At 34.2% G+C, this 26229-nt stretch overlaps 3 protein-coding genes across 4 annotated transcripts; 2 read left to right on the top strand and 1 right to left on the bottom strand.

Annotated features, from left to right (window-relative positions):
* Positions 1-4130: 4130 nt before the first annotated feature.
* LOC114745769 (protein SEH1-like) lies at positions 4131-8084 on the top strand. The gene is made up of 8 exons (XM_028933936.1): positions 4131-4329; positions 5550-5661; positions 5987-6087; positions 6319-6396; positions 6519-6674; positions 6915-7027; positions 7246-7372; positions 7608-8084. The coding sequence occupies exons 1-8, from the start codon at positions 4168-4170 to the stop codon at positions 7737-7739; spliced, it is 981 nt and encodes a 326-aa protein (XP_028789769.1). The 5' UTR covers positions 4131-4167; the 3' UTR covers positions 7740-8084.
* A 3645-nt stretch (positions 8085-11729) lies between these two features.
* On the top strand, positions 11730-14659 carry LOC114745765 (uncharacterized). Of its 2 annotated transcripts, XM_028933931.1 has the most exons (4): positions 11730-12108; positions 12773-12790; positions 12881-13071; positions 14299-14659. In XM_028933931.1, exons 1-3 carry the CDS (start codon positions 11742-11744, stop codon positions 13069-13071), a joined length of 576 nt encoding a protein of 191 aa, XP_028789764.1. In that variant the 5' UTR covers positions 11730-11741; the 3' UTR covers positions 14299-14659. The 2 variants fall into 2 exon arrangements, with proteins under 2 accessions (XP_028789764.1, XP_028789763.1); XM_028933930.1 differs by lacking the exon at positions 14299-14659 and having other exon boundaries at positions 12881-13366.
* A 1951-nt stretch (positions 14660-16610) lies between these two features.
* Positions 16611-21150, bottom strand: LOC114745764 (probable polygalacturonase). The gene is made up of 6 exons (XM_028933929.1): positions 21038-21150; positions 20466-20889; positions 18667-18787; positions 18302-18476; positions 18057-18127; positions 16611-17398 (listed from the first exon to the last, which is right to left on the bottom strand). The coding sequence occupies exons 2-6, from the start codon at positions 20778-20780 to the stop codon at positions 16752-16754; spliced, it is 1329 nt and encodes a 442-aa protein (XP_028789762.1). The 5' UTR covers positions 20781-20889; positions 21038-21150; the 3' UTR covers positions 16611-16751.
* Positions 21151-26229: the final 5079 nt, after the last annotated feature.

The raw sequence follows: 26229 nt of genomic DNA, 5'->3' as shown, positions 1-26229 counted from the left end.
TTGAATACCCGAGCTACCGTCTGTGATCAGTTACTGTTGTATTTAATACTCTGTTCTTTTAATATACTGAGCGTCAGTGTTTATCATCTATTCACTCTGTAAGAGAGATTACTCACTCATCATTAATTATATTTGTGTGATACTGAAGAGTGTGGACTCTTGAGTGGGTCTGTAGCCTTACGGGAAGTAAGGGGAAGTGATTGAGTGACTCAATTACCATACTGAGGCGCCAAGAGCCCAATCAATCTTGAAAGATAGTGAAATACTCAGAGGTGTTCTGAGGACTGGATGTAGGTCAAGTGGTTAAGACCAAACCAATATAAATCCTGTGTCTATCTCTCTATGGTGAAATCTTCCTAAACTTACACTCTTTGTTTCCAATAGTATTTATTTTTAATTCCGTAAATTTTTATAACTCACCTAATTCACCCCCCTCTTGGGTAAGACTACCACTAACACGCCTATATTGTATAGCCGGTCCCAAGCCTGGATAAAGGAGGGGGGTTGTGTTAGGCTCTCGACAACCAATGTAAAAACCCGTCGAATCTCATGAACATGGACCAACGAAGTAATTATGCTAATGCTAGGTCGCTGCCTAAATTGACGTGCTATATGGCTCGAGTATAGTGAGAAATGAGCTAGAGCCGCTACATCGTCGCTCGGATGTAGTGTTAAATGAGCGAGGGCTACTGCACTCTCTTGGATGGAGGCGGCTAAAGAAGTTAGTTCATGAGACTGAGATTAGATTTGGCACTTGGAATATTGGGACGTTGAATGAGAAATCTATGAAAGTAGCAGGAGTTATGAGGGATAGAAGGATTAATATCTTGTGCCTCCAAGAAACCAAATGAACTGGAGAAGTTGCCAAGGAACTTGGAGAGTATAAACTTTGGTACACATAAAAGGTGAGTGCAAGGAATGGGGTTGGTATCATTGTTGATGGAACATGGAAAAAAAACGTGGTAGAGGTTAAAAGGTTTGATGACAGAATAATATCGTTAAGAGTAATTGTTGGAAAGGATACCATCAATATCATTAGTGCCTATGCACCTCAGGTTGGGGCAGAGGCACAGCTTAAAGATAAGTTCTGGGAAGATATAGAGGGGTTGGTTCAAAGCATACCACTCGAAGAAAAAAATTTTATCAGTGGGGACCTTAATGGACATGTCGGTAAGGAAGCAGGACAATTTAGCGAGGCCCATGGTGGTTTTGGTTTTGGGGAGCTTAATAGTAGAGGACAATCTATTCTCGGTTTTTCTCTTACATACAATCTTAAGATTGTCAACACTTGTTTTAAAAAGCAAGAGGAGCATTTAATCACGTATAAAAGTGGTGCCTCAAAATCACAGATTGATTTCTTTTTAGTTAAGAATCCGAACAGAAGACTATGTACTAACTGCAAAGTGATTCCAGGAGATGGGGTGACTGCCTAACATAGAGTACTTATCCTTGATGTACATTTTAAGAGTACCAAGCAAAAGTACCATCAAGTGGTAAAACTCAGGGTTAAGTAATGGCAGTTAAAGGGTGTGAAGCAGGAGTTATTCAAAAGGACCCTTTTGGAGGAAGGGATTTGAGAGTCACAGGAAATGTAAACATGATGGGGGAAGAGATAGCTACAAGGGTTCGTTTGGTAGTTAAAGCAATTTTGGGAAAATCCAAAAGTCCAGGTCAAAGACATAAGGAGACTTGGTGGTGGGATGAGACTGTGCAAGAGAAAGTCAAACAGAAAAGAGATTGTTTTAAGGCCATACATTTGTGCAATAGTGTAGAAAACCGGGAAAAGTATCAGTTGGCTGAAAAAGAGACAAAGAGAGTAGTGAGCGAAGCACGTACTAAAGCTTATGAGGGGTTTTATCAGGAGTTAGGAACAAAGACGAGAGAAAGAAATATTTACAAGATTACGAAGCAAAGGGAGAGGAAAAAGAGAGATCTGGACCAAGTAAAGTGTATATATAAAGGATAAAGATGGTAAAGTGTTAGTTACTGATGGTGATATTAAGGATAGATGGGAGGCTTACTTTTACAAGTTGTTTAATAAGGGAAGCAATTATGCAACTCAGGACTTACAAGACTTGCTAATTAATGAAGATGATCGGACTTTGGTTTTCTATTGCAGGATCTGTATCAAAGGGGTTAAGGCAGCTCTCAAGAAAATGGACAATGGTAAAGCCATTAGGCTTGATGGTATCCCTATTGAAGTTTGGAAATGTTTGGGTGATGAGGGTGAGGTGTGGCTAACCAAGCTTTTTAATGAAATTTTACACTCTAAGAATATGCCGGATGATTGGAGGAGAAGCATTTTAGTTCCTATTTACAAGAATAAAGAAGACATTCAAAATTGTGCAAGCTATAGAGGGATAAAACTTATGAGTCATACAATGAAGTTGTGGGAAAAAGTGATGGAATATAGGTTGAGGCTGGAGACTTCTATTTTGGAAAACCAATTTGGATTTATGTGAGGGAGATCCACATCAGAAGCAATCTATTTACTAAAGGGGTTAATGGAAAGATATAGGAGTAAAAGAAGGGATTTACATATGGTTTTTATTGATCTGGAAAAGGCTTATGATTGTGTGCCAAGAGAAGTAATGTGGAAGGCTATGGAAAAGAAAGGTGTACGGGTTGCTTATATCAAAACCATACAAGATATGTATGAGGGGGTAACTACCAGTGTAAGGACGCCTGGGGATGAGACAAAGGACTTTCCTATCAAGATTGGCTTATATCAGGGATCCTCTTTGAGTCCGTACTTATTCAACATTATTCGGGATGTTCTAACTGAACCTCTTTAAGAAAGAATCCCTAAGTCCATGCTTTTCACGGATGATATAGTTCTCATGGCGGAATCAAAAGAAGAGATTAACACTATATTGAAGTTATGGAGAAGGACTTTGGAGTCGAAAGGTTTCCGCTTGAGTAGGAACAAAACAGAATATATGCATTGTGATTTTGGGGGGAGGCAAGGCAATGGGGATTTGGAAGTGAAGATAAAGGATCAAATCATTCCTTAGGTATCAAAGTTTAAATACCTAGGATCCATTATATAGGAGGATGGGGAAATTGATGAAGACGTTTCTCATAGAATACAAGCTGGCTGGTTAAAGGGGAGGAAAGCTATCGAAGTTATTCGCGATAAGATGGTACCTGAGAAACTTAAAGGAAAATTTTATCAGACTGCTATAAAATCAGCTATGTTGTACGGTAGTGAATGTTGGGCAATAAAAGGAAAACAAGAGCACAAAGTCAGGGTAGCAGAAATGAGGATGTTAAGATGGATGTATGGTCATACAAGAAAAGATAGGATTCAAAATGAAAATATCAGGGCAAGAGTCGGTGTGACGCCTATCCAAGAGAAAATGATTGAAAATCGCTTAAGATGGTTTGGATATGTGCAGAGAAGGCCATTAGAGGCCCCAGTGAGGAGGGTGGATTAGACAAGATGGAGTCCCACAAAAAGGGGCAGAGGAAGACCGAGAAGAACGCTTAATGAGGTCATTGAACGAGACCTCTTAGTCAACAACATATCTAAGGATTGGGTTGTTGACAGAGCACAATGGCGTCATGTGATTCATGTAGCCGACTCCACCTAGTGGGATAAGGCTTGTTGTTGTTGTATTATATTAATCTTGTTTCTCCAAACTAATTTATATAGCTTATAAATTGAAATATAATCTAATGATATACATAAGTATTTTAAAGAAATTATATAACATATATTATAATTAAATAATTGTTGATTTTTTTATTTTTTAAATTAATTAATTAAATCTTATATGAACAATGTATGTTGTATTAATTATTAGTGTTAATACAAACTTTAGTCCTTTAAGTTTGTCTTAATTTTTGTTTTGATCCATCAAATTTTAAACTATAGGTTTTAGTTTCTCAAGTTTCTTTTCATTTAAAACATCGATCCCTATAATTCAATAAAAATTTAGACTATTTTGCTTTTTGAGGGATTAAAATCTATAATTTAAAAATTGAGAAACCAAAATCAAAATGAGTTTAAATTTGAGAAAACAAATATCATATTAACCCTACTTATTATTTGCATGATCTATTTTATTTTCCCCGTTGGGGATCCCATAAGACGGAAAGCTAAAAACCCCGGCTCGCTTGCTCCGAGGATTTAAGCTTCGGCAGGCTTTTGCTTCGGGGAGATACATGGCGAAGCCATTGTTGACTCTTGATAGTGGCACTACCTGCTCTTCCTGGAATTACTGTGGTGAGAGACTTGCTGCTGGTTCCGCCGATGGAACGCTTTCCATCTTCGATTTTCGCGACCCAGCCTGCTCTTCCTCCCTCCGATCCACTTTCAAATCTAAGGTTTGTCTTCCCCTGGTTCCATTGCCTTTTGATTCAGTAAACACTTAAATAACTATGAGATTACATATTTGTCAGTAGTTATATGTTGTACAAACCATGAAGCTGTTCGCATTCATAAGAATTTTTTTTTTGGGGACAGTATGAAACTAGAATTGGCATTTTATGGAACACTTAACACGTACAACTACTCTAAAGACTATTTTAGAAAAAAAGATAAAAATAAAAAGTAAAGTGATATAGAGTCTTATATTTAGGATTAAATTGAATGTCAAATTAGCTGTTAATAGTATTGGAGGTGGTATATTTTATTCTCATCCACGTTATAGGTGAACTAAGTCTTAAAAGAACTGTTTTTCCATCTGATCCCTTCTCATATTCGCAAAATCCTTTCTCTTGAAGGGATAATTTTCCTCAGTCCACCTCTTTTACCCTTCTCGTTTTTGAGCCCGGAATGCAAATTCGATATTAAATTTGCATTTCCTTCTGTTTTTAGTAGGTGTGTTGGCTACTCCTTGTGTTCTGGGCAATATTTATTTATTTATTTTTTGGACCAAAATGGGCAATATTTATTTTGGACTAGATTAATTCATCAATATGTTTTATGTATATCAGCAGCCATTTTTTTCCCATCGACCTCAGATTGTGTATGCATAGTGTGCCTGGTATGGCCATTGTAAGGCATGGACTAAGTTCCACATTAGATGTATGGAATCCTGAGCAGGGTTTATATAGACCCTGCACTCTTTAGTCTCATCAGTTAGCATTCAGGGAGTGGCTTTTCCAAAGGTTCATGTTAACCTTTTGCTACTCTCTGTTCCTATTCTCTTCTCCTCTCCCTCTCGCTTGTTTGTGGATACTTGGATATGAAGCCTTCTTGTCTCCTCTCCATCTTGCCCTTGCTTGGGTGCTGGGTTATGGAGTGTGGTGGCAAGTTATGATCATCGTAAGATATGGAAGCTGAGTCTCATGTTGAGCATCTAGGATTCTAGTGTTAAGGTTTATATGACCTTGGGCTTTTCGACTTCATGATCTGGCTTTTATCTCTGCTTTCCCAAGCTCATATCAATGATACATAAGAGTTTTTATATTAAAAGCAAGCCCATGATATCCATGAAGCACTAATTTGTTGCTTGATGCATTTTCTGTAGATATCATCTGATATTATCTTCATTCACATCTTGTGACCTATTTGTAAACTTTCTTTTATTGGAACTTTGTAGATTCATGAAGGAAACATAGTGAAGGTTGTTTGGCTTCCTCCAGAATATGGCGATGCAATTGCATGTATTTTTGCCGGTGGAATTATGTCTTTGTGGGAGGAAGTTGCAGAAGGTACCAATGCTTGGGTTTCTTGCTTGAGTTAAGAAAATATGTGTCTTTTGATGGAAGGTGGAAACAGAATTGCTGGTTTGTCAGTTTTTTTTTTTTGGCGGGGGGGGGGTTGATAGTCATGCGGTATTGTCTATACAAGTACTGTTAGTTGATTTATTGGTTGTTCCATGTGCTAGTTATTCTAAATATATGAATTGAGTTTGCATTCATATCTTGTTTCTAGCTTGGGGATTTCATTTGATAAAATACATATAAAAGAACCTTACTTAACAATTAGTCAAAGCCAAAAATGTGTTCTCACTTTTTCTTTTGGGGTTTTGTGTAGACTCTCAACCTTTTCAATGGAAGATGTGCAAAAGCTTTGGAAGCAGTTCGAGCAAAGTCCTTGATATTCAGTTTGGAATCTCTTTGACTATTTTGAAAATGGTGAACTTTTGCAGTAGTTAATGCTTTAAATTAATAGTATAATTTAACTAGAATACAAAAATTCATATTTGTTTGTTCATGCTTATTTAGCCATCAATTATTACATTATGAGATGTTTACTTACCTTAGGTAAAATTTATCTTCTTCACATAAAATGTTGTGAGAATAAACGTGAAAATTTTTTACGTATTGTTGATGATTTTATAATAATTCTTTGACTACCATATTTAGGTGGCTGCCTATTCAGATGGTTATGTGAGAGTGTATGAGCTCCTGGATCCATTGGAGTTGAAAAGTTGGCAGCTTCAGGTGAAAGTAGTTCGTCCTTCTCAGCAGTAGCCTGCTTCTTTGAGTCACACAATAGAAGGTCAACTTAACCCTGCCACAAGAATAATGATTTTATTTTCGTTTGTTTTGTTCTCTCTTTGCAGGCTGAATTTCAGAATGTTATTGACTCCGTGTCGGCATTTGGGAAGGCTACATGCTTATCTGCATCCATATCGTGGAATCCACAGAAAGGTGGAAGTCAGGAATCCAGCTTTATTATAGGTTACAATTCAAATACATCAGAGCTTAATTCTTCCAAGGTACTTCAAGTCTGCAATGGTGCATTGGTCATATTTTATTGTATTTGTCATAGCGGTCTCCATTTGTCCAAGGCAGATCAGGGGTATCCATGGATTATCCACTCTATCTCTTTGGTTGACTGTGTTTAGCCTTTAAAATGTTATAGGCTTTGACAATGGGGAAGATATGGACATTTTAGTGGCAAGTAACTATTTTCTATATCTTTTAATTTGCATCTGCGTGCTTATGTTTTTCCTCAGGTATGGGAATTTGATCAGGCTCATCAAAGATGGCTTCCAGTGGCAGAACTGGCGCTGCCTGAAGACAAGGGTGATCAGGTTTATGCTGTTGCATGGGCTCCAAACATTGGCAGGTAAAGATACAAATATATGACAATTGACATCGAAGTGCTGGATTATTGTGACTTTTCGATAGGCATCAAATTCTGACTTATGCTATCATGTAACTCAATGTCAGGAAGTTACTACTAGTTGGCTCCGTCTATGGTTATTTTCAGTTCTATTGTTAAGGAATTGTGAAAGAACTCCATCCGTTATAATAATTGGCATAACTAGAATAATTTTCTGACAGGCCGTATGAGACAATTGCGGTTGCAACTCACAGGGGACTTGCAATATGGCAGCTTGGATTGAATCCTGATCATGATGGGATACTCCCAGTTGACAGAATTGTACTCTTGTCAGGACATGAGGGCCAGGTATAGTTGCCATTTTAATTACATTCTCTCCGTTCATATTGTCATTATTGGGCTTGAATCGATATTTTAAGTCAATATAATTTTGTTTTCTTTCAAATATCCTCTGAATAAACTATCCCTATTTCGTAACATGAAATTTATGTGAATATAGTTCGAAGAAAAATCAATAGAAGCATGCATGTTGTGCTGAAATTGAGTGGAAGTGTAATGTGTTTCTTTTAAATGTTTTGATTAGGTGTGGCAGGTGGAATGGGATATGAGTGGAATGACTTTGGCTACTACAGGCCATGATGGAATGGTTCGGTTGTGGCAGTCTAACCTCAATGGTGTTTGGCATCAGCAGGCTGCTTTTCAGCCCACCTCTTAGTCTTTTTACTTCTCTTGACCATTTCCATGCGGTAAACAAGTCTCTTCAGATTCTCTGGGCTCTTGGGAGATGCTCAAAAGAGCTAAGCATCATTAATTATCATTGCTTGCGCCTTAAAAGCACATTCCATTTGGGTTAAGTTCTTGAGGAAAGTGACTAAATCTCCTCCCCTCATAAGAAGAAAAAGGTGTAGTATGTGCACTAGCTTCTTTGACGTGGAAGCTATGTTGTCTTGATATCTCCGAAGCCGAAATGTCCCACTGTTTGTATAATTATATTTAATGAGATGCTAACCTTTTGGAAGTGAGTCTTGAAAAGTTGTGCCTTTGTTGGTATTTTTTGATCTATTCTCCTTCATGGGGTAAAATCCACGCTGCACTGCGGTTCGGATACACGCCTTGTTTTTTTTTTTTTTTTTTTGGTGTTCTGAAAGGTGGGGTGGTTATTGTTAGTTTCATTCCGAAAGCGGCAGCAATATACAACACAAATAGTAGAAGGGTATAGAAGATTAGGGGGTGACCGGTCCCTAAAAGCACTTAAAAATAATATTTTTACTCAAATTAAAATAAAATTCTTTTGATGAACTTGCATTGTATATGGTAAAATCACTTTTAAAAGGTTAATTCAAGCATCTTCTAAGTTATTTTTTTTATAAAAGGGTTTTCATAGACTGTTTCAAAACTGTTGCTGTGGCAAAAAATACCAAAAAAGAAAAAGAAAAATGAGAAGCAAAAATTAGGGTTTCTTAACAATATTGGAATTTATTAAAAACAATATTTATGTTGATTTTAACTTTTTGGGAAGCCATGCTTTCATTTTAGCATTAACTGATTGGGAAATCATTATGAGCTTCCAAAGAAAAAAATATAATTTAAAAAGTTCCGATGATAAGTTGGTAGCACGAATATTATTGTTATTTTTTAATATTTGAGCTTATCATTCACTGTTATGTTTCTTCCTCATAATCATATAATAATTGATTGGAGTTATAGTGTAGGTGTGTCAATATAAGCTAGTCCCATATTGCTCAAAAAAGTGAAGTTATAAAAGTAAATATTAACATTTGTTCTTAAGCTACTAAATGAGGTAAGAGGAGAAATGAGTTCATACGCATAACAGGTTGTCAAAGATAAATCCGGTTTCCACAATATTGTAAAATTTATCTCTTTTCATATATGTTAACCCACTATAGTTAGTCAGTCACCACAACGTACAACACATTCTTTTCAATCTTGTTTTCTCTGTATATAGATTATTAGAGCTTGTTGCCATTTTCTATATATCTTCTACTAATCTCTTTGGAGTCAATCCAATCCGTGTGGTGAAGTTTAACAATTCTCTAGATCATTGATAATTAAAGAACAAATGATTTATCGCTCCGCAACAGCATTACAGAGCACAAAAAGAGATGAATTTACTTTATAGTTAAAAGGATAACAAGTTAATCATTTACTTTTATTTATAAGTCACTTTCAACATGTTTTACACAAATAGAAAAAATCCTTAAATTTTATTAGCTTTCATTTAAAATTCAACAATTTTCTAACTTCATCTTTATTTAATATATATTATACCTCATATAAACAAAATCAACACAATAATAAATAAATGGTAAAAGTGTACATTAATGTAAAAAATTTCTTTTAATACCCTATAAATAGGAAAAAAATGTCCTCTCTCTTTCTCTCGTATAAATTGGATTAGAGGAGTATCTGTTTTTTTTTTTTTTTTGAAATCAACCACCCATAATAAAGGAGTGCTTCCGCTGTACTTTCCACCCAATTACCTCATGCAAAGCCATTCACAAATTCACTTCTCAAATAAGTTTCCTCCAGGGCCGACTCACATCAACAACAAAACAGCTAAAATATAGGCCTCTTGAAAGTGGTATACCACATTTCTAACCTTTAAAATATTGAATTAACCCTGCCGTTAAAATAACTATTAAAGTTAACGGTTTTTACTATGTGAAAATTTTTTAATATTTTTTTTATTATAATAACACTTAACATTTAACATGTAATTTTAAATATTTTTAAATATCTAAAATAAAATACTTAAGTACTTTAAAAATATAACATACTTAAGAAATTATTCAAAATTATCGAATCATGTTCTTTTTAAATATAAAAGTATAAAGTAATTAAAATTACATGATAAATGCCAATTATTATTTTTCCATTGACATGATATATATGATAAAAAACATAAAAATTTTGATATGACAAATCATTAATTTTAACAGTAGGAGAGCTAATAGTCAAAATTTGAGAACTGAAAAATTAGCATTATATTTAAATTCAGCAAAAGTATATACTTTTATCGAGTTTAAACGTATAAGAGTTAAATAATTAATTTATAAATATTAAAAAAATTAATTAATTTAAAAAAAGTGTATATAGATTGGTTTTCTTAAAAAAATTGGGGACAAGACACTTAAATACTTTGAAAATATTCACAAAAGAGCATTCAGCACTAAAAAGTTTTTTTTTTAATTATGCGTAAATGCCTAGTACCTAGAATTTGAGGAAGAATATATAAGAGCAAAAAAAAACTTTGTACTTATTTGTGAATTTTTTTTTGGGAAAATCCCAAAAAAGGTCCTTGGAATATGGGAAATGCCAGATTGGGCCCTTAAATTTCGAAAATGACAGAATGGGTCATTGACCCAATCTGTTATTTGTGAAATTCAGGCGAATTGACAATTTTGCCCTCATTTATTCATTCACTACAATGATTCAAGGAATCACTATAAGAGTTTAGGTATTACCTAGATTCGTCTAGTGAATAACTATTCACTTTTTCATAGTCAGGTGTCTTGTTATTAACTACAACTAATGTTGTAATCACTAGAACAATGTAAGCATTATCTAGATTTGTGTAAAGAATAACTACTCATTTTTTCATAGTCAAGTATCTTATTATTGTCAGGTACCTTATTATTAACTACAACGAATCTTGTAATCACTAGAACAGTATAAGCGTTACCTAGATTTGTTTAGAGAATAATTACTCACTTTTGCTCAGGGGTAAAAATGTCAATTCGCCTGAATTTCACAAATGACAGATTGGGTCAATGACCCATTCTGTCATTTTCGAAATTTAAGGGCCCAATCTGGAATTTGGTATATTCCAAGGGTTTTTTTCTGGGATTTTCTCTTTTTTTTAGGCATTTAAGTATCTTATCTTATAAAATTATAAATTCACGGAATAAGGCATATTGAAGTCATCTAACCCACACATGCAACCTATATTATTTTCAAATCACATTCAAATATTACTTTTGCATCTTACGAAGTACCGGTCCTTAATATAGGATCTCGTTTGACTTTTATTTTGATCATAAATATAAGACTTCAATCTACTTTGTCCTACATATAAGAGCCAGTTGGGTTCTTATATTTAGCTAATTGCCTATTTTGTCTTTCATATTTATATATTTTTTCAAGATAGTCTTTTTAACAATGATAATTCTAGTCAATACACTTAATTAGCAAGGATATTTTAGGAAAGACAACAACTATTTATTACAAATAACTAACTTAACTTCTTTCCTCAATCTCCTCAAATTAGTCAATTAGCTCTTATAATTAGGACCAGAGGTAGTATTTATGCATTTTTGTTAAGATAGTTCTTCTAATAATAGTAGTTCTAGCTAATACACTTGATTAGTAAGGATATTTTAAGAAAAACAACACCTATTTATGTTAAATAACTAACTTAACTTTTTTCCTTAATTTCTTCAAATGAGTCAATTAGTTCTTATAATTAGGACTGAAGGTAGTAAAATTTTTTTTCACATATTAAATTAACCAGTTCTAAATTTCTTCCGCATGCTGCCTCATTGGAGGCAAAATCACTAAAATACTAAACCAAACAGTCTAAACGATCCGTTTAGCGTCCATAAGATCAAGCCGAAGAACAGGCCACATGTTTAAATGGTTTGGTTGTCATTCGAAAGAAAATCTGAAACTGAAGGGCCAAAAGGCACGCGTTTACCAAATGGCACTAAACTTCCCTCTTTCCCTCTGTAGAACCTCCAACATTCTCATCCCATCCAGCTTTCTGGCTTCTTCTTCTTCTTCTTCTTCTGGTCAATATGCTCACATCTTCTCACCGACAAGAATGAGGCAATTCAATAGTTACTGTGACACAAACGTTTCTTCAAAAAGAAGAGGAATTGTCTGCGGATTGCCCCTAGTTGATCCATGGGCTCCAACCATTGATTCGCAGAGCATAGCTTCCCAACTATTCGCCATCTCCTTGTTTCCCTACATTGGCTTCTTGTACTTCATTACGAAGTCTAAGTCTTCTCCTAGGCTTACCCTCTTTGGATTCTACTTTTTGCTTGCCTTTGTTGGCGCCACAAGTGAGTTGTTCTGATTCTCTCATCCCCCTTAATGCAATTGCTTTGTTAGAAATCGTATGCGGTTAGAATCAAGAACAAATTTTGACAGCTTGTGTTTGTTGGTAAATAGAGAGATATGGATAAAGAAAGGGGATGATTTATCATATGGGCCGGGGCGATTCAGTAATTTCCTTTCACAATATGCTAGTTTGCGCAGTTTTCATTCTAATTCATCCACTTATCCTAGATTATCAATGTAGTGCACGCCATTGAGTCAAATTAGCATATGTGCCTAGGAATCAATTACCCTCTTGATAGCTTATGAATAACTTGCTATATTTCTTTTGTATAAATTCTTTATTTTATACTGATATATTGATATCTTGTGTCCATTGTAATGTCCTATGTTTTTGTTAAAGAAAATACTGGTGGAAGTTTATACAAAATTCTTCACTGTAAATAGTTCATTATCCGAAGTTCTCATTGTTGTTTCTCTCATTTTCGCTTGAAGATAAAATCTGCTTTCATTTTTCACGTTGATATTTGCATTCATTTACAGCATGATTGCCTGCTAGGCCCCTACTGTAATTTCTTTTAGCAGATGCTTCTTTCTTGATTATACAATCTTTTCTGATTTCTTGTGTTCTGGACCCTGTTTCGCCCTGTTGATATCACCATTGAGCAGTACCAGCTGGAATTTATGGTAATTTCACTTTTCCCAAAAGATGCATTCTACTTGACATCATTTAAATTAGTATAAGGATGTCTGAGTTCTGTTTACATGACATGACAGCGAAGGTGCGTTATGGGACTTCTTTGTCCAATGTGGATTGGTTACACGGTGGTGCTGAGTCACTTCTTACTCTGACTAATTTGTTCATTGTGTTGGGACTGAGAGAGGGCCTCCGCAATGCAGAAAATTCAGAAGAAAATGAGGTCACTTCTGATTCAGATTTCAAGGAGAAGAAGAAAAGTCGTACATAGGTTAAAAAATTTGACCTGTTGAATATTTATACTCTTGTAGTTTCCAATATTATACTCTTGTATGAGATGCCAGACTTGTTGAATATTTTCAACTTTAATAGAAATGCAATGTTAAAAAATTTTGCATGACGCATAAAGCTTTAATGAGCTTTACTTGTTTGCTTAAAATACATTCTTCTGTTAAGCTATGTAGATCATGGTTTGTCTTTGAACGAAGTTTTAAAATGAAAGCTATCTGTAATTAACTTGTTATGATGTAATTGTGCTTCAGTTTCTAATGACTGATATATTTTCATGAAGATTTGGACTATGGAGAATTTATCTGTTTGAATGACATTGTTGTTAGGCGTAAAGAAATTGGATCAATTTCCACAGGATAAAGTGAGAAATTAAAATCAGGAATTGATGAATCAGTGGCTGATTTGTTGACCAGATTTTTTTAGGAATATCAGAGTCTGAACATGGCTGGTCTTTGAACATATTTCTATAAAAGGATGGCCTATATCTGGGTCGTTTGGAGTTTGTAATTGTGTTTCATTGATTAGGCATAGCCAATATTTTTGTGGCAGTAAACTACTAGGAAGTTTGACCAGTAAAATTCACCTCTTATTTGGCTTATTGGTGGTTGTTTGATTTCACATTGTATAAGGGCTGTGTTTTGGTGGTTTTATACACAAAACCAAACGGCCTTAAGTCTGGAGCTCACGATAATCCTTGAGGATCTCATCAACATCCTCTATCTGAGGATGTTGGTTGATTGATATTGGAAACTCTGGTGTCTATGGCAAGGAATTAGTATAGCCTTCCATCATATAAGTTAGTATTGCCTTTTCATTAGAAGTTAATATGCTTTGCACCTGAAAACCTCTTGTATTATCTAAAGGTGGTGTTGGTTTTCCCTCAACTTGCTAGATCCAAATAAAGCTACCTTCGGTTCTTATTATAAAAGCTTATTGGGAATTGAATTTGGTCTTAAATATAAGACCTTCATTCACTTGGTCTCCCATCTATTCCCAGAATATCCCTGCTAATTGCAAGAGGTTCCCACCAAAGGACATCCAATGCACATAATTGGAGATAATGGTTTAGGGGGATTAACACACATTTGTGACAAATAGCCAATTTAACTAATTTTGTTAATATCTTCAAATTAGTTATCTAATTCTTATACTAATGTTAAAGCAATATTCAGAACAAATAAATCTGCGGAAGTAAACTGATCTGCAGGCATTGCTATCTGACAAATGATTGATGATGTTCAAAGCTTGGACAGTTGAGTGACGAGATTGGGGAACCTTCGTAGCAATAGATAATCAACGGCTCTTTCCCGTCAAGGAGCGGTGGAAGGAGCTAAAACCAGAGCTGTTTGTGATGGCAGGATGTTCGGATCTTGAAATCCTTGTGAACACTGCAAATCACAAGGGTGTTTTGTTACTGATATTGCCCAGAAATCCCTCAACAGGAAAACACAACAAAATGGCTACACACAAATTTCTTGCAACCTTTGTCCCTGAATTAGCTTACCCAATAATTTGTTCTGCTCACTGCTCCTTTCATTCTCCGTCGTGTACTGTATTGTAATATCTGAGTATTGTGAACTTTGATACTTAGTTCACCACCAAATTGATAGAAGGAGCCTCCAACAAAGAGTTGCTCTGGTTGTGTAAGGCTCCACTAGACGTCTCTAGGTCTCAAGTTCAAGTCTTAAAAGGACACATGAGGGTTAGCTACAAACCTCAAATCGTATTAGTTGGATACCGAATAAAAGTGTGAAAAAAAGGGATAAAAGGAGCTCTTTAGAAGAGTTAAATTGATGCTAGTGAATGGTTCAAGAATGGAGAAGACAGGAAGAAGATAGGGGATGTCGAATTTTCAATATAGGAAATAAGGAATGCTATCTGAAGGGTATAAAAACATGAGATTGTGAAAGCAATATGTCGTGGAAATGCTAGAGGACTCACGGATCAAATTCATAATTGTGTTTCAATTATTCATTCCATTTAGATTGAATGTTGCTTTAAATTCCAAGAAATGAATCAGCATTTATGATCATAAGACTTATAAATTTTAAATTTTTTTTAAAATATTGATATTGCTTATTGATTTATTTGGGTCCTCCTTCTACTTCAAGTTTGATCGTGCTAAAGCACCAATACGACATTTTGTCTTTCATTTTCACAATTAGATTTGTTTTTTTTCCAAATGAACTTCATTTCAACGGAAGAACAATCCGATTTATTATTTATTTAATATTGATATCGATGAATATGAATACCATAATCCAAATAAACCTTGCGCTCTCAAGTCTCAACCGTTTTATCGTTCCAGCACAAGGGAAAAGATGTGAATCTGCACAGATAAGGGTTCAAGGATGATTGTCAGTTTTTGCAGGCATTGCAAAAATACAGAGACGATGTAAGAGAGAGAAGAATTTTAGGGCTTATTTGTTTTTGTTTTTGTTTTATTTGTTTTCTTATTCTCAAAACAATTTTATAAAAAGTTTAGAGAATTAAACAAGCAAAAAAAAAAAGCTTGGATAATTATTTTGAAAAATTCACATTTGAAATAAAAAGTCAGATTTGGCAGCTATCAGTAGTCACCAGCGGTGATACGTGAGTGGTGGGTGAGATAACAATTCTCCAGTTTTTCAAAACAAAAACTAAAAAAATACAAAAATAAAAACAAAAAAATCTAAAAATTGTTTTCATATTTTAGTTTCTAAAAACACATTACTGTTTTTTGTTTTTTATAACAATCAACTAAAAGCAAATCAATAAGTTTTTTTTTTAAATAAACATTGTTTTTAAAATAAAAAACCAAACAAGCCCTTGATTTTCAAACTTGAATTTGTTGATAACCAATGGTCTTGTAGTCTAATGGTATAAACTTCAAACTCTCTAAGTGGGACGTCGTGAATTCCTTATGCCATTAACGCATGTTCCATTAATTTAAAATTAAAAAAAAAAAAAGGAATTTGCTGATGGACTCCAGTGATGCGATTGCTGTGGAACCATGTCAACATGATGCTTTATTTCTTGAAGTTTAGAATTGATGGAGATCTGAGTGGATTTTGAATTCTGAATTTGATACTCGTCAATGCATCCATAGTGATAGTGAAGTGACGATGCTATAATATCCTCCTCTCTTTCTGGTTTTTGCATGGGTGTGCATGTTCCCAGATGGATCCCAACGCAGCACCACACAAAATCTAGATCTAATTAAATTTTTTAAATTACTTTTAGCACTGTTCAGATTTAATCTGAATATGTAGGAGATACAAGTCCGAGAACTGAAAGTTGGACATTATAAATATCGTAAGGAATGAAACATCACGAGATTTATAACATGACTGTAAAAAAATATATGATGAAACTTGTCCTATTGATCAAAGTAAAACTCCTGGAATGACCTTAATAATCAATATCCTATCCGGGCACGTCTTGGACTGTCCTGGACATCCTGGGCAAGTCCTAACACATCCAGACACGTCCTGACATGTCTAGACTAGTTCGAGAATAATCCAACTGTTTCGCTCAACTGTATGGCCTTGGAGAGGTGACACCAAATTCGACCATATTGGAACTGTAAGTAATTCATTACCTTCGGCTTTCATAATGAATGTTCAATAAGGAAAGAAAATCTTTGTAGTTATCATTGAGTAGGGCGAGCTAAAATCTTTATTAAACTTGGGAGTAATTAGCACATGATCCTGATTGATTGTTGGTCAACGCCGAACATGGCCATGGGCTTACCTGATGAGCAGCTCCAAGCACATCAGAACACTTCCAAGAAGGAGATCTAGCAGATCCTTTCACTCCAAGAAAATTGACGTCAGAGAGGCAAATACCAGTAAAAGGGGCATTTCTCAATCCTTGTATCAAACCTGCTTGCAGAACCTTCACACCTCGAACGTTCTTAATTGTGATTCCATTGACAATGGGGAGAGCCTTAGGGTCGAATTTGTCATCCGGGTGGCCACCAACATCACCGGCAATCTTTATTCCCTTCCTTGCACCCTGTACATACACATCAAGCACAGTTATGTTCCTTATTTGCCCTCCTCTGCCAGTGTCTGTCTTTATGTGAATGCCAACTCCCGTGTTGTATAGGTTGATGTGTTCTGCAAGTACATTCTCAACTCCTCCGGAGGTTTCACTGCCGACTGCAATTCCAGAAAATGGTGTAGATCCATTTACACGACGGATGGTAATATCAGAGCTTGGTCGACCATAAGCAATCCCGTACTCATCCCATCCACTCTTCACAGCAACAAGATCATCTCCGGTAGATATGTAAGAGTCCTCTATGCAGACATTCGAACTAGAATCTGCACAAATGATTTGGAAAGATAAAGGTTAGCCAATGGCCTTATAGTCTGGTGATATAAAAGTTTTTTTTGTGAGTAAGAGGTCGCAGATTCAGTTCTACTTATAACTCCAGATCATTAGTACCTGTCCCTCTAATTTAGAAAAAAGAAGAAAAGAAGAAGGTTAGTTGTATCACTAACTCCCTGCTTGTCAGTCCACTAACATGCCACTCTTTGACGAATATAGGCATTGTAGACATAACAGGCAAGTCTGAACCAAAAATTGCCTTGTTAAATGTCAGTTACTTAATTCACCAAATCTACAATGTCAGTTCTTTATGCTATAATTCTATTGATGATTCCAAATCCTACTACCGGATCAGAGTTGGAATTTGGCGGTGTTGATCATCCAATAAATGAGAGGGAAACATACATACAAGTAATATCTAGGTGGGATACTTGTCCAAGTCTCTACTCTCAATTCATCCATTTTCAATGACCTTGAGGAATCAATATTTGTTGTCCCTTTTCCTTCAGGGCACACAAATTAGCATGAAACCAGGTATAGCAGTCTCACAAGAAAAGTTCAACAACTCAATAAAACTGACAAAAATGTCGGTTGATCGGTGCAGTATTTCTCATATCCATTTGCATCGTGATATATTCAGATAGTATGTACCAGGATCAATTCCATCCGTATTAGGTGAGTCATGTGGAGCCAAAATTGTGACAAATCGAACAACAACATTGCTGCAAAGATGAAAGAAGTTTTAGATCAGAATACAGGCTACTAATACAATCTGACCCTACAAATTCACCAACCTTCATGTTAAAACAATGTTCCCACAAAGAAGAAGCATATAAATAATAATTACAGTAGTTCATAGATTAAAATTAACTTATCAAGCCTCATTTGATTTATACCTGCAGTAAACTGGGTGTAAGTTCCAGAAAGGAGAGTTAAGGAAGATCAAATTTGAAATGATAATATTGGTGGAATTCACCAATTCAAGAAGGCTTGGTCGGGTAAATTGAAGAGTTCTCTTCCTCCACATGTTCCACCATATATCTCCTTGCCCATCAATTGTCCCATTCTCACCTGTGAATACATGAATGAGAGGAAAAATATAAGTACAAATGAACATACACGTTTCAAGATGTCCAGTAAAACATGTCCATGCAGTATCAGCATGGCCTTTAATTTAATTACAATTTTTCCTATATATGAAAATCAAGCCTGAAATATTTCTGCAGAATTGCCTGATAAAACAGCAAGATTAGATACCCACCAGTGATTACCACATCATTGACTCCATCACCATGTATAAAACTCATATATCTACCTCCAGGGAGCTCTCTCCCTCTTCCATAAGATGGCAATGGTGCTGTTAAAGGCCAATTATGCGTAACCTGAGCAATCAAGTCAGAGAATTTTAAACGATAACGTAAGAAGGGGTATTGATCACATGTTTTCATCTGGTCATATTCCTTTTTCTTTTACACAAACAAACATCTGTGTCACAAAGAAATAAAAGAGACTTCAGGGATTCTGAACATCAACTGAAGACCATATATTCAAAGCAGAACAGGGGGACTCAATACTGACAAATGCACCAGGCAGATAAAATTGAATACAGAGCTCCAGATTTGATACATCGTGCTTTAAATTCAAACATATATTGACTTTGCAAGTGACTTAGAAGAATGAATATTATGGTTAATACAGGGGTGAAAGGGGCATGTTATACCAATTTACCACAATACCATCAAGTATACGGTGTAGATTTATCTTTTGACGATCAAGAAGTTCTCCAACAAAGCTGTTATACGTTTAATGACAAGGAAAATTTGCAATTGTTAGCTATTGTAATTTAGCATTTTAATTGGACAAGGCCCCAAGTTCTGAAATTGTTACAATATAACCGCCTGATAGCAAATGTTCAAGTAAATGCACTTGAGTTATGCCCTACCACTATCTAAAACTCAAAGTCCATAATACACAATGATCAAATCAAATTCATACTCCATCCGTAATATTTATATATTTTGTATTTTCTTACATATCCTACTCAATAAGGTAAGTGACAGGTTAACAAGAAACTCCAGCAAGGCAGGTTCCACCATTCCAGATACAAAAGAGACCGAAACAAGCCCCCATACATGAAACAGGGAAGCAGCATCCCGCTACTTATTTATCAACAAGGGAAACGAAATTAATGACCAGCTAACTGCCTAACCAGCTGCGCAAGAATTCAATTAACATTGCAATAAATGACCAGATGCTGCTACACAGAGACTATGCTTTTCCTCCCGGTTATGCTATCTTCAAACCATAATGTTCACCTAATTTGTACACTCACTTCCACACTACATACTCCTCCAGTCTTATTTATAGAACTTATAGAACAGAGAGAGAAGGTTGTTCTTGGTTCTATTTATAAGTCATTTCATTAAATTTTTACCATGAATGTACTATATTGTCCTTCATTTATTATAGTACAGATAGTTATTTTTTTGAAAAATGTATATATTAAATAGGGATAAAGTTGGAAAATTACAATATTGTAATGGAGAGTTAATGTGGTTTAAGGTTTTTCTCGGTTTGTGCGAAACATGTTGGAAGTGCCTTATAAATAATACCAAGTATTTCATATCAAAAAGTTGTTCAAACGATTTATTGCTAACTATTCAATCAATATCAAAGGTAAGGTACAAATAACATTTCTCTTTTCTCCTTTCTTCTTGTAGAAGAGATTTGATCTTTCGAATGCTTCCACCAAAACCAAAGACGCGATTGTTTGAAGTTTTGTGAAATTGTACCAAGTTTTTTTTTCCCCCTCCCTGTTTTATCTTTTTATTTTTTTGTCTAACTCTACTTTTTTTTCCTGTTTGTTTGTTTGTTTTCTTGCCCAATATTACTTTGAAAATCTTTCCCTTTCTCCTCTTTTTACATAAAATCAGAAAAACTGAGAGAGACCGAAATACATATGTCAATTAGACATACAAAAATTAACTTAAATAAAAAGCTCTGCATAATTATTTTTTTTTTAAAGAAAAAAACATGAACAGAAGTTGGAACGGTTCATACCTGTGTGGCTTTAATAACAGCACCAGGGGCAAGGTAAAGCGTCATATGACTGGTAAGATTAAAGCTCTCTGTTAAGTAAACCCCAGGAGGTATATAAAGAAGTGTACCCCCTTCCCTTCCCCATTGTTGAATCTGAAATATGGCCTCCCTAAAGGCCTTAGTATTCAATGTCCGCCCATCACCGACACCACCAAAGGCAGTCAAAGAAATATTATATCTCCGATTCTTCAATGGTACAATATCCGAGCAAGTTATTCCTTCAGCAAGTGCGGAAGAGGTGAAGCACAGAACAAACAAGATCAAGAACTTAAGCATTGTCGGAAATTCAACTTAAACTTCAGTCAATTTTGGTATTTTCCGAAGGGTTATGAGAACTAGAGAGGGATACTTCCGAGTTGATCCGAATTGCCACGAAGTAAGCCCGCTTTCAGAGGGAAAATGAGAAGGAAATCAGGAATTCATCGGAGATTTCAAAGAAACAAAACTATATGAAACACATGGAATGAAGCAGTGAAAAAAGGATTAAAAAATTCAAATTCCAAGAGAAGGAATAGAGTTAAGACACAGAATACCAGTTAGAGAAGTAGTTCACGGGATTAAACCAACTCCAGAACGCTCCAATCACGCAAGTTTGAGAAGCAGAGTGAGAGTGTACAGTGATTGTCTTGCTTGCCGCGAAGGAAAATGCCAAGAAATGCGAAAAAGAAGGCATTTATACTCAGGATTCTGGAAATGGCCGTTGACAGAGCATTGTTTCATCCGTGATTCTGCCCTCGTACAGAAGTAAAGGACGAACTAATTAAACTAGCGTCACAACTGGCAACAAGACTTTTAAATTTAAATATACACTTTTTATATCAAATGATCTAATTACTACCTCGTGTTTAAGTGTGTGTTTGGCTGAATAGAGATAATAGGAGGGAAGGGATTTTAATAGAGAAAAAAAAGATTAAAAAAAAGATTTTAATATTATTTTGTTTGGATTAATACGAGTTGAAGGAAAGTGAGAAATTTTAATGTTATATTGTTTGGTTTAAGAAGGGAGGAGAGGCAAAATATTTTTGTACGGGCAACTTTACCCTTACATTATTTTTTAAGTTGATTTTTACAAACTTTATAGAGTAATTAATAAAATATAATTATAAATAACATTTAATATATGAGATCAATTTTTTATAATTAGCAAAATTAAATAAATACAATGATAATACATAATTAATAGCTACTATATATTCAATAACTATAATTGTACTCATATCCAAAATCTGATCTAATGAAGTATATATGTTTAATTTGAGTATTTTTTTTTTCAGTTTTCATCTTCTTCTGTGTTGTTGGTATAAGTAGCCAAATAACTTTTTCAAAAATGACATAGATAACTTGTTTGTATGTTTTTGTTTTGAGTGCTTGATTTGCTTTTGGAAATTAAAATATATTTGATAACAGCTTTTTTTTTAATATTTGGTAGCATATAAATGAGGTAAGAGAGGAATGATTGAATCCACAAATATATCAAATCACATGCAATTTGGCGCTAAAAGGTAACGTTGGGATTATTAGAAAATAATATGGACATATTAGTTAATACGAGTCAAAATATTATCATTTTCCCCCAAATTCTCCCAATTTTGAAAGGGAGGCTTATGAGGGGAGGGGAGAAAAAGTGTAAAAAAAAATTTTCATCCCCTCCTAAAATTTTTATCTTGCCAAATAAAAAAAACTGATTGAAATCCCTCTTCGTCCCTTCTCCTCCCTTCCAAATCCTTCATACCAAATACATTATAATATAAGAGCTTATTTGACTTTTATTTTGATCATAAATATACGCATACAATCCACTTTACCTCTCATATTTATTTATTTTTTTAAGATAGTTCTTAAATAAGAGTAGTTTTAGTTAATACAATTGATTACCAAGGATATTTTGAAAAAAAAACAACACCTATTTATTACAAATAACTAACTTAACTAATTTTTTTAATATACTTAAATTAATCAACTAGTTTTTATATTAAAAACTAGAGGTAGTATAGATTTATAAAAGTTGTTAAAAAACCAAAATACTTTTTTGAGTCACGATCATCACGTGAAATTGCCTCATGGAGATTAATGAAAGTATTGATGAGGACTAGAAAGTATTCTGTGAAAATAAGAAAGATAGAAAGGGAATCAAAATAAATAAAATGCCCAAGTGGTCATGAGGTATGAATATGTGATTTTTAAGTTTTGCTAGAGTGACTAAAGTGCCCATGAAGAAAAAAAACAGATGGAGGTCAAAATACTTAAAACAGAGCGAGACATTGAAGTAACATGTGAAGGATGAAAGCTAGAAAAAGAAAGCTTGAAGCAACACATTTAACATTGAAAAGATGAAAGTATGAGTCATTTACCTTTCGAAATGCTATTATCTTACTTCTCAGACCATCATCATTCTGTAAATATTGTTCGTTTGGGTGGGTTTGACTGATGGGTAGGTGGGCTTGTAGTAGGAGAGGGAATGAATATGTGGCATTATATAAGTAGGTTGAATTTGATGGAGGTTTGATCCTTAATTTTTGTGGCTTTTTCACAGTCAAATAGGGACAGTTTTGTTGATGAGGAGGGCTAAAATTAAGTATTTGATAAGGATGAGAGATTGACATATCAAAAATGGGAAAGTGGTGGCAAGCAATTATATGGCCGTGAGGATTGCGTGCAAATAATAAGCATCAGGTAGTTATTGAAGTTGTTAACGGAAGAAATGTGTGTATTCGATGTCACGAATGTTGATGGAAATTGATTGTTGGAGAAATAAAATTTTGATTGATGGTTGCTCGCTATAGATTATGAATCCTATTACATGTTTTGTAAATTATGTGCAAATGGATTAAGAACAAATTGCAAAACACATTACAAAAATTGTTATTTTCATTTTGCAAGTTGTTATTTATATTACATGTTTAGTAAAATTGTGTATGAATGGATTAAACATAATTCCAAACAAACAAGTTGCAAATTTTCTAAAAACACGTTGCAAATCCCATTAAGAAAGTAGTAAATTTCATTACACAAGTTGGAAACCCCATTATATGTTTAGTAAAATTATGTGCAAATAGATTAAGAACAAATTACAAAACTCATTACAAGAATTGTCATTTTCATGTTGCAAGTTGTTATTCACATTACATATTTAGTAAAATTGTGTGTGAATGGATTTAAAATGGTTCCAAAAAACAAGTTGCAAGTTTCCTGAAAACATGTTAGAAATCTCATTAAAAAGGTGATAAATTTCACTACGCAAGTTGTGAATCCCATTACGTGTTTAGTAAAATTATGTGCGAATAGATTAAAAATAGTTCCAAATAAGCAAGTTGCAGGTTCCTAAAAACATCTTATCAATCCTATTAAAAAAAATGATAAATTTCATACCAGGTTGTGAATCTCATCACATGTTTAGTAAAATCGTGTACAAATAGATTAAAAATTGTTCCAAATAAATAAGTTGTAAATTCCCTGAAAACATGTTGCAAATCCTATTAAAAAAATGATAGATTTCACTACGCAAGTTGTGAATCTCTTTACATGTTTAGTAAAATTATATGCAAATGAATTAAGAACAAGTTGCAAAACTCATTACGAGAATTGTCACTTTAACTTTGCAAGTTGTTTTCACATTACATATTTAGTAAAATTGTGTGCGAATAAATTTAAAATGGTTCCAAATAAATAAGTTACACATTTCCTAAAAATAGGTTATAAATCCCATTAAGCAAGTAGTAAATTTTACTAGCAAGTTGTGAATCCCATTACATATTTATTAATATAGATGAGCAAATGGGAGCCTGGTGTGATGCTTGTCTATAGTGAGGAATATGTTGTAGAATTTAGAAAAAAACTCATGTGGTCACTAGTTAATCATGATCTTAATTCAAGGTGAGAAGAAGTATTGAGTCTGCTTTCATTGACACAAACCACCACAATGACCAAAATAGAGCGTTTGTCACTATAGTAAATATTAGGAAAATTAATTATATAGCAGTTGTAAAGACAAATGCATTATATGACTATTGTTATGATATTTGACTTATAGTTGTAGCTAAAATTTCTTTACAATGACATATTTAATCACTGTTCTTGCAAAGTGATTAATAGCAGGTGATAATTGAGTTTATCTTAAGATGTGATTATAATTAAACAAGACTCTAACAATATTTGTGAAATGATTAACAACTTTTGAAATGAATTTGATCATTTTTATAATGTGTTTTGGAACATAGTATTGGCCACTTACAAACATGGCAAAACTTGAGGGGATTGGTTTGAACATAGTTACTAAACATGTAACGTAATCGACAACTTACGAAATGAATTTAATCTTTTTCATAAAACTTTTTGCATCCAATTATTAGTTATTCCCAAACAATTTTACTAAACACGTAACGTGATTGTCAACTTGCAAAATAAATTTGACCGTTTTTATAACACATTTTGCAACTTGCTATTAGTCATTCCTAGATAGGGTTGGTAAGCCTGTGGCAGGTCATGGGTTGCTTGGTGCGGGCTTAAAAGGCCTGTTCCTGGCGGGTTGGTATTCTGTAAACCCTAACCCACCAACCCGCCAGAATTTACTTTTTTTTTCCTAAAAAAAAGTATCCATATACAGAAAAACCCACATCAGAATGTATTCCAAACATAAGCATTCAAGCAAAATTACAACACATCAAAACACTAACAAAATATACGATTGTCCAAATCCACACTCCAAACATGATAAAACACGATAAAACACAAGCTTAAACATAATTTTTTCTAATAAAATCAACATACAACAATAAATGACAATCTTGATCTCATTGTCTCTAATAGTGATGACATTTGAAGCTGAAGCTTTGTTTAAAGCTGGTTCAATATTAATGTTGATAGTAGCAGCAGCAGCATTTTTCCTTTTGCTCATGTTCATCTACCACAAATAATTGAAAAATGTGAAAGAAATATATGATAATAATTAAAATAACGCAAACTATTCCTATCAGATAAATGAATAAATATAATTATATTACCAGATGGAAAACCCATAATCCAATTATGGGTGTAGATAAGAGCTTGAACATTTTCTTGGAGAAGGCAATTTCGATACTTTGTGAGAACTCGTGAACCAATACTGAAAGCTGATTCACTAGCCACCATAGTAATTGGTATGCGAAAAATATCACATGCCATCTTTGAAAGACAAGGAAATCGAGTTGAATTAGTCTTCCAATACTCCAATACCTTCAACTTATAGAACACTTGAGGATTAAGTGTTGCTTCTTCCAAATAAAAATCAAGCTTAGATTTTTCTATTGTTGCAGAATCATTGATCTGGCAACTAAGATAGTCCTACATAATATAAATAAAGCATCAATAAAATGTTAATCAAAATGACATATGTATAAGACATTGAAAGAATGCAAAAATTTAAAACTTACACTAAAAGCAAGGAAGAAATGATCATTATCATCTGCAAGTCCTACAACATGAGTAGATTGGCTAGAAGATGCTATTGGTCTCGAGACATTGACATTATTACAACTTGATTCACTTCACCTCCAATAGAAGCTGAAGATGATGATCCCATACTTTTATATTTATTGAAAATATAGTATAACTTTGTCCTAATGCTTTGAATCATGTCATTATAATTTATGGGATCAAGTTGTGCATAAGTAAACTTTATGATGTCAAACTTCATTCAGGGATCAAGAATAATTGCAAGTGCAAGTATAACACTATAATTGTATTCATT

This window comes from Neltuma alba, unplaced genomic scaffold (assembly GCF_004799145.2).
Source record: "Neltuma alba isolate B1F8T4 unplaced genomic scaffold, ASM479914v2 tig00004800_pilon, whole genome shotgun sequence".
Lineage (NCBI taxonomy): Eukaryota > Viridiplantae > Streptophyta > Magnoliopsida > Fabales > Fabaceae > Neltuma > Neltuma alba.
This window is presented reverse-complemented; position numbering and strand designations above follow the sequence as displayed.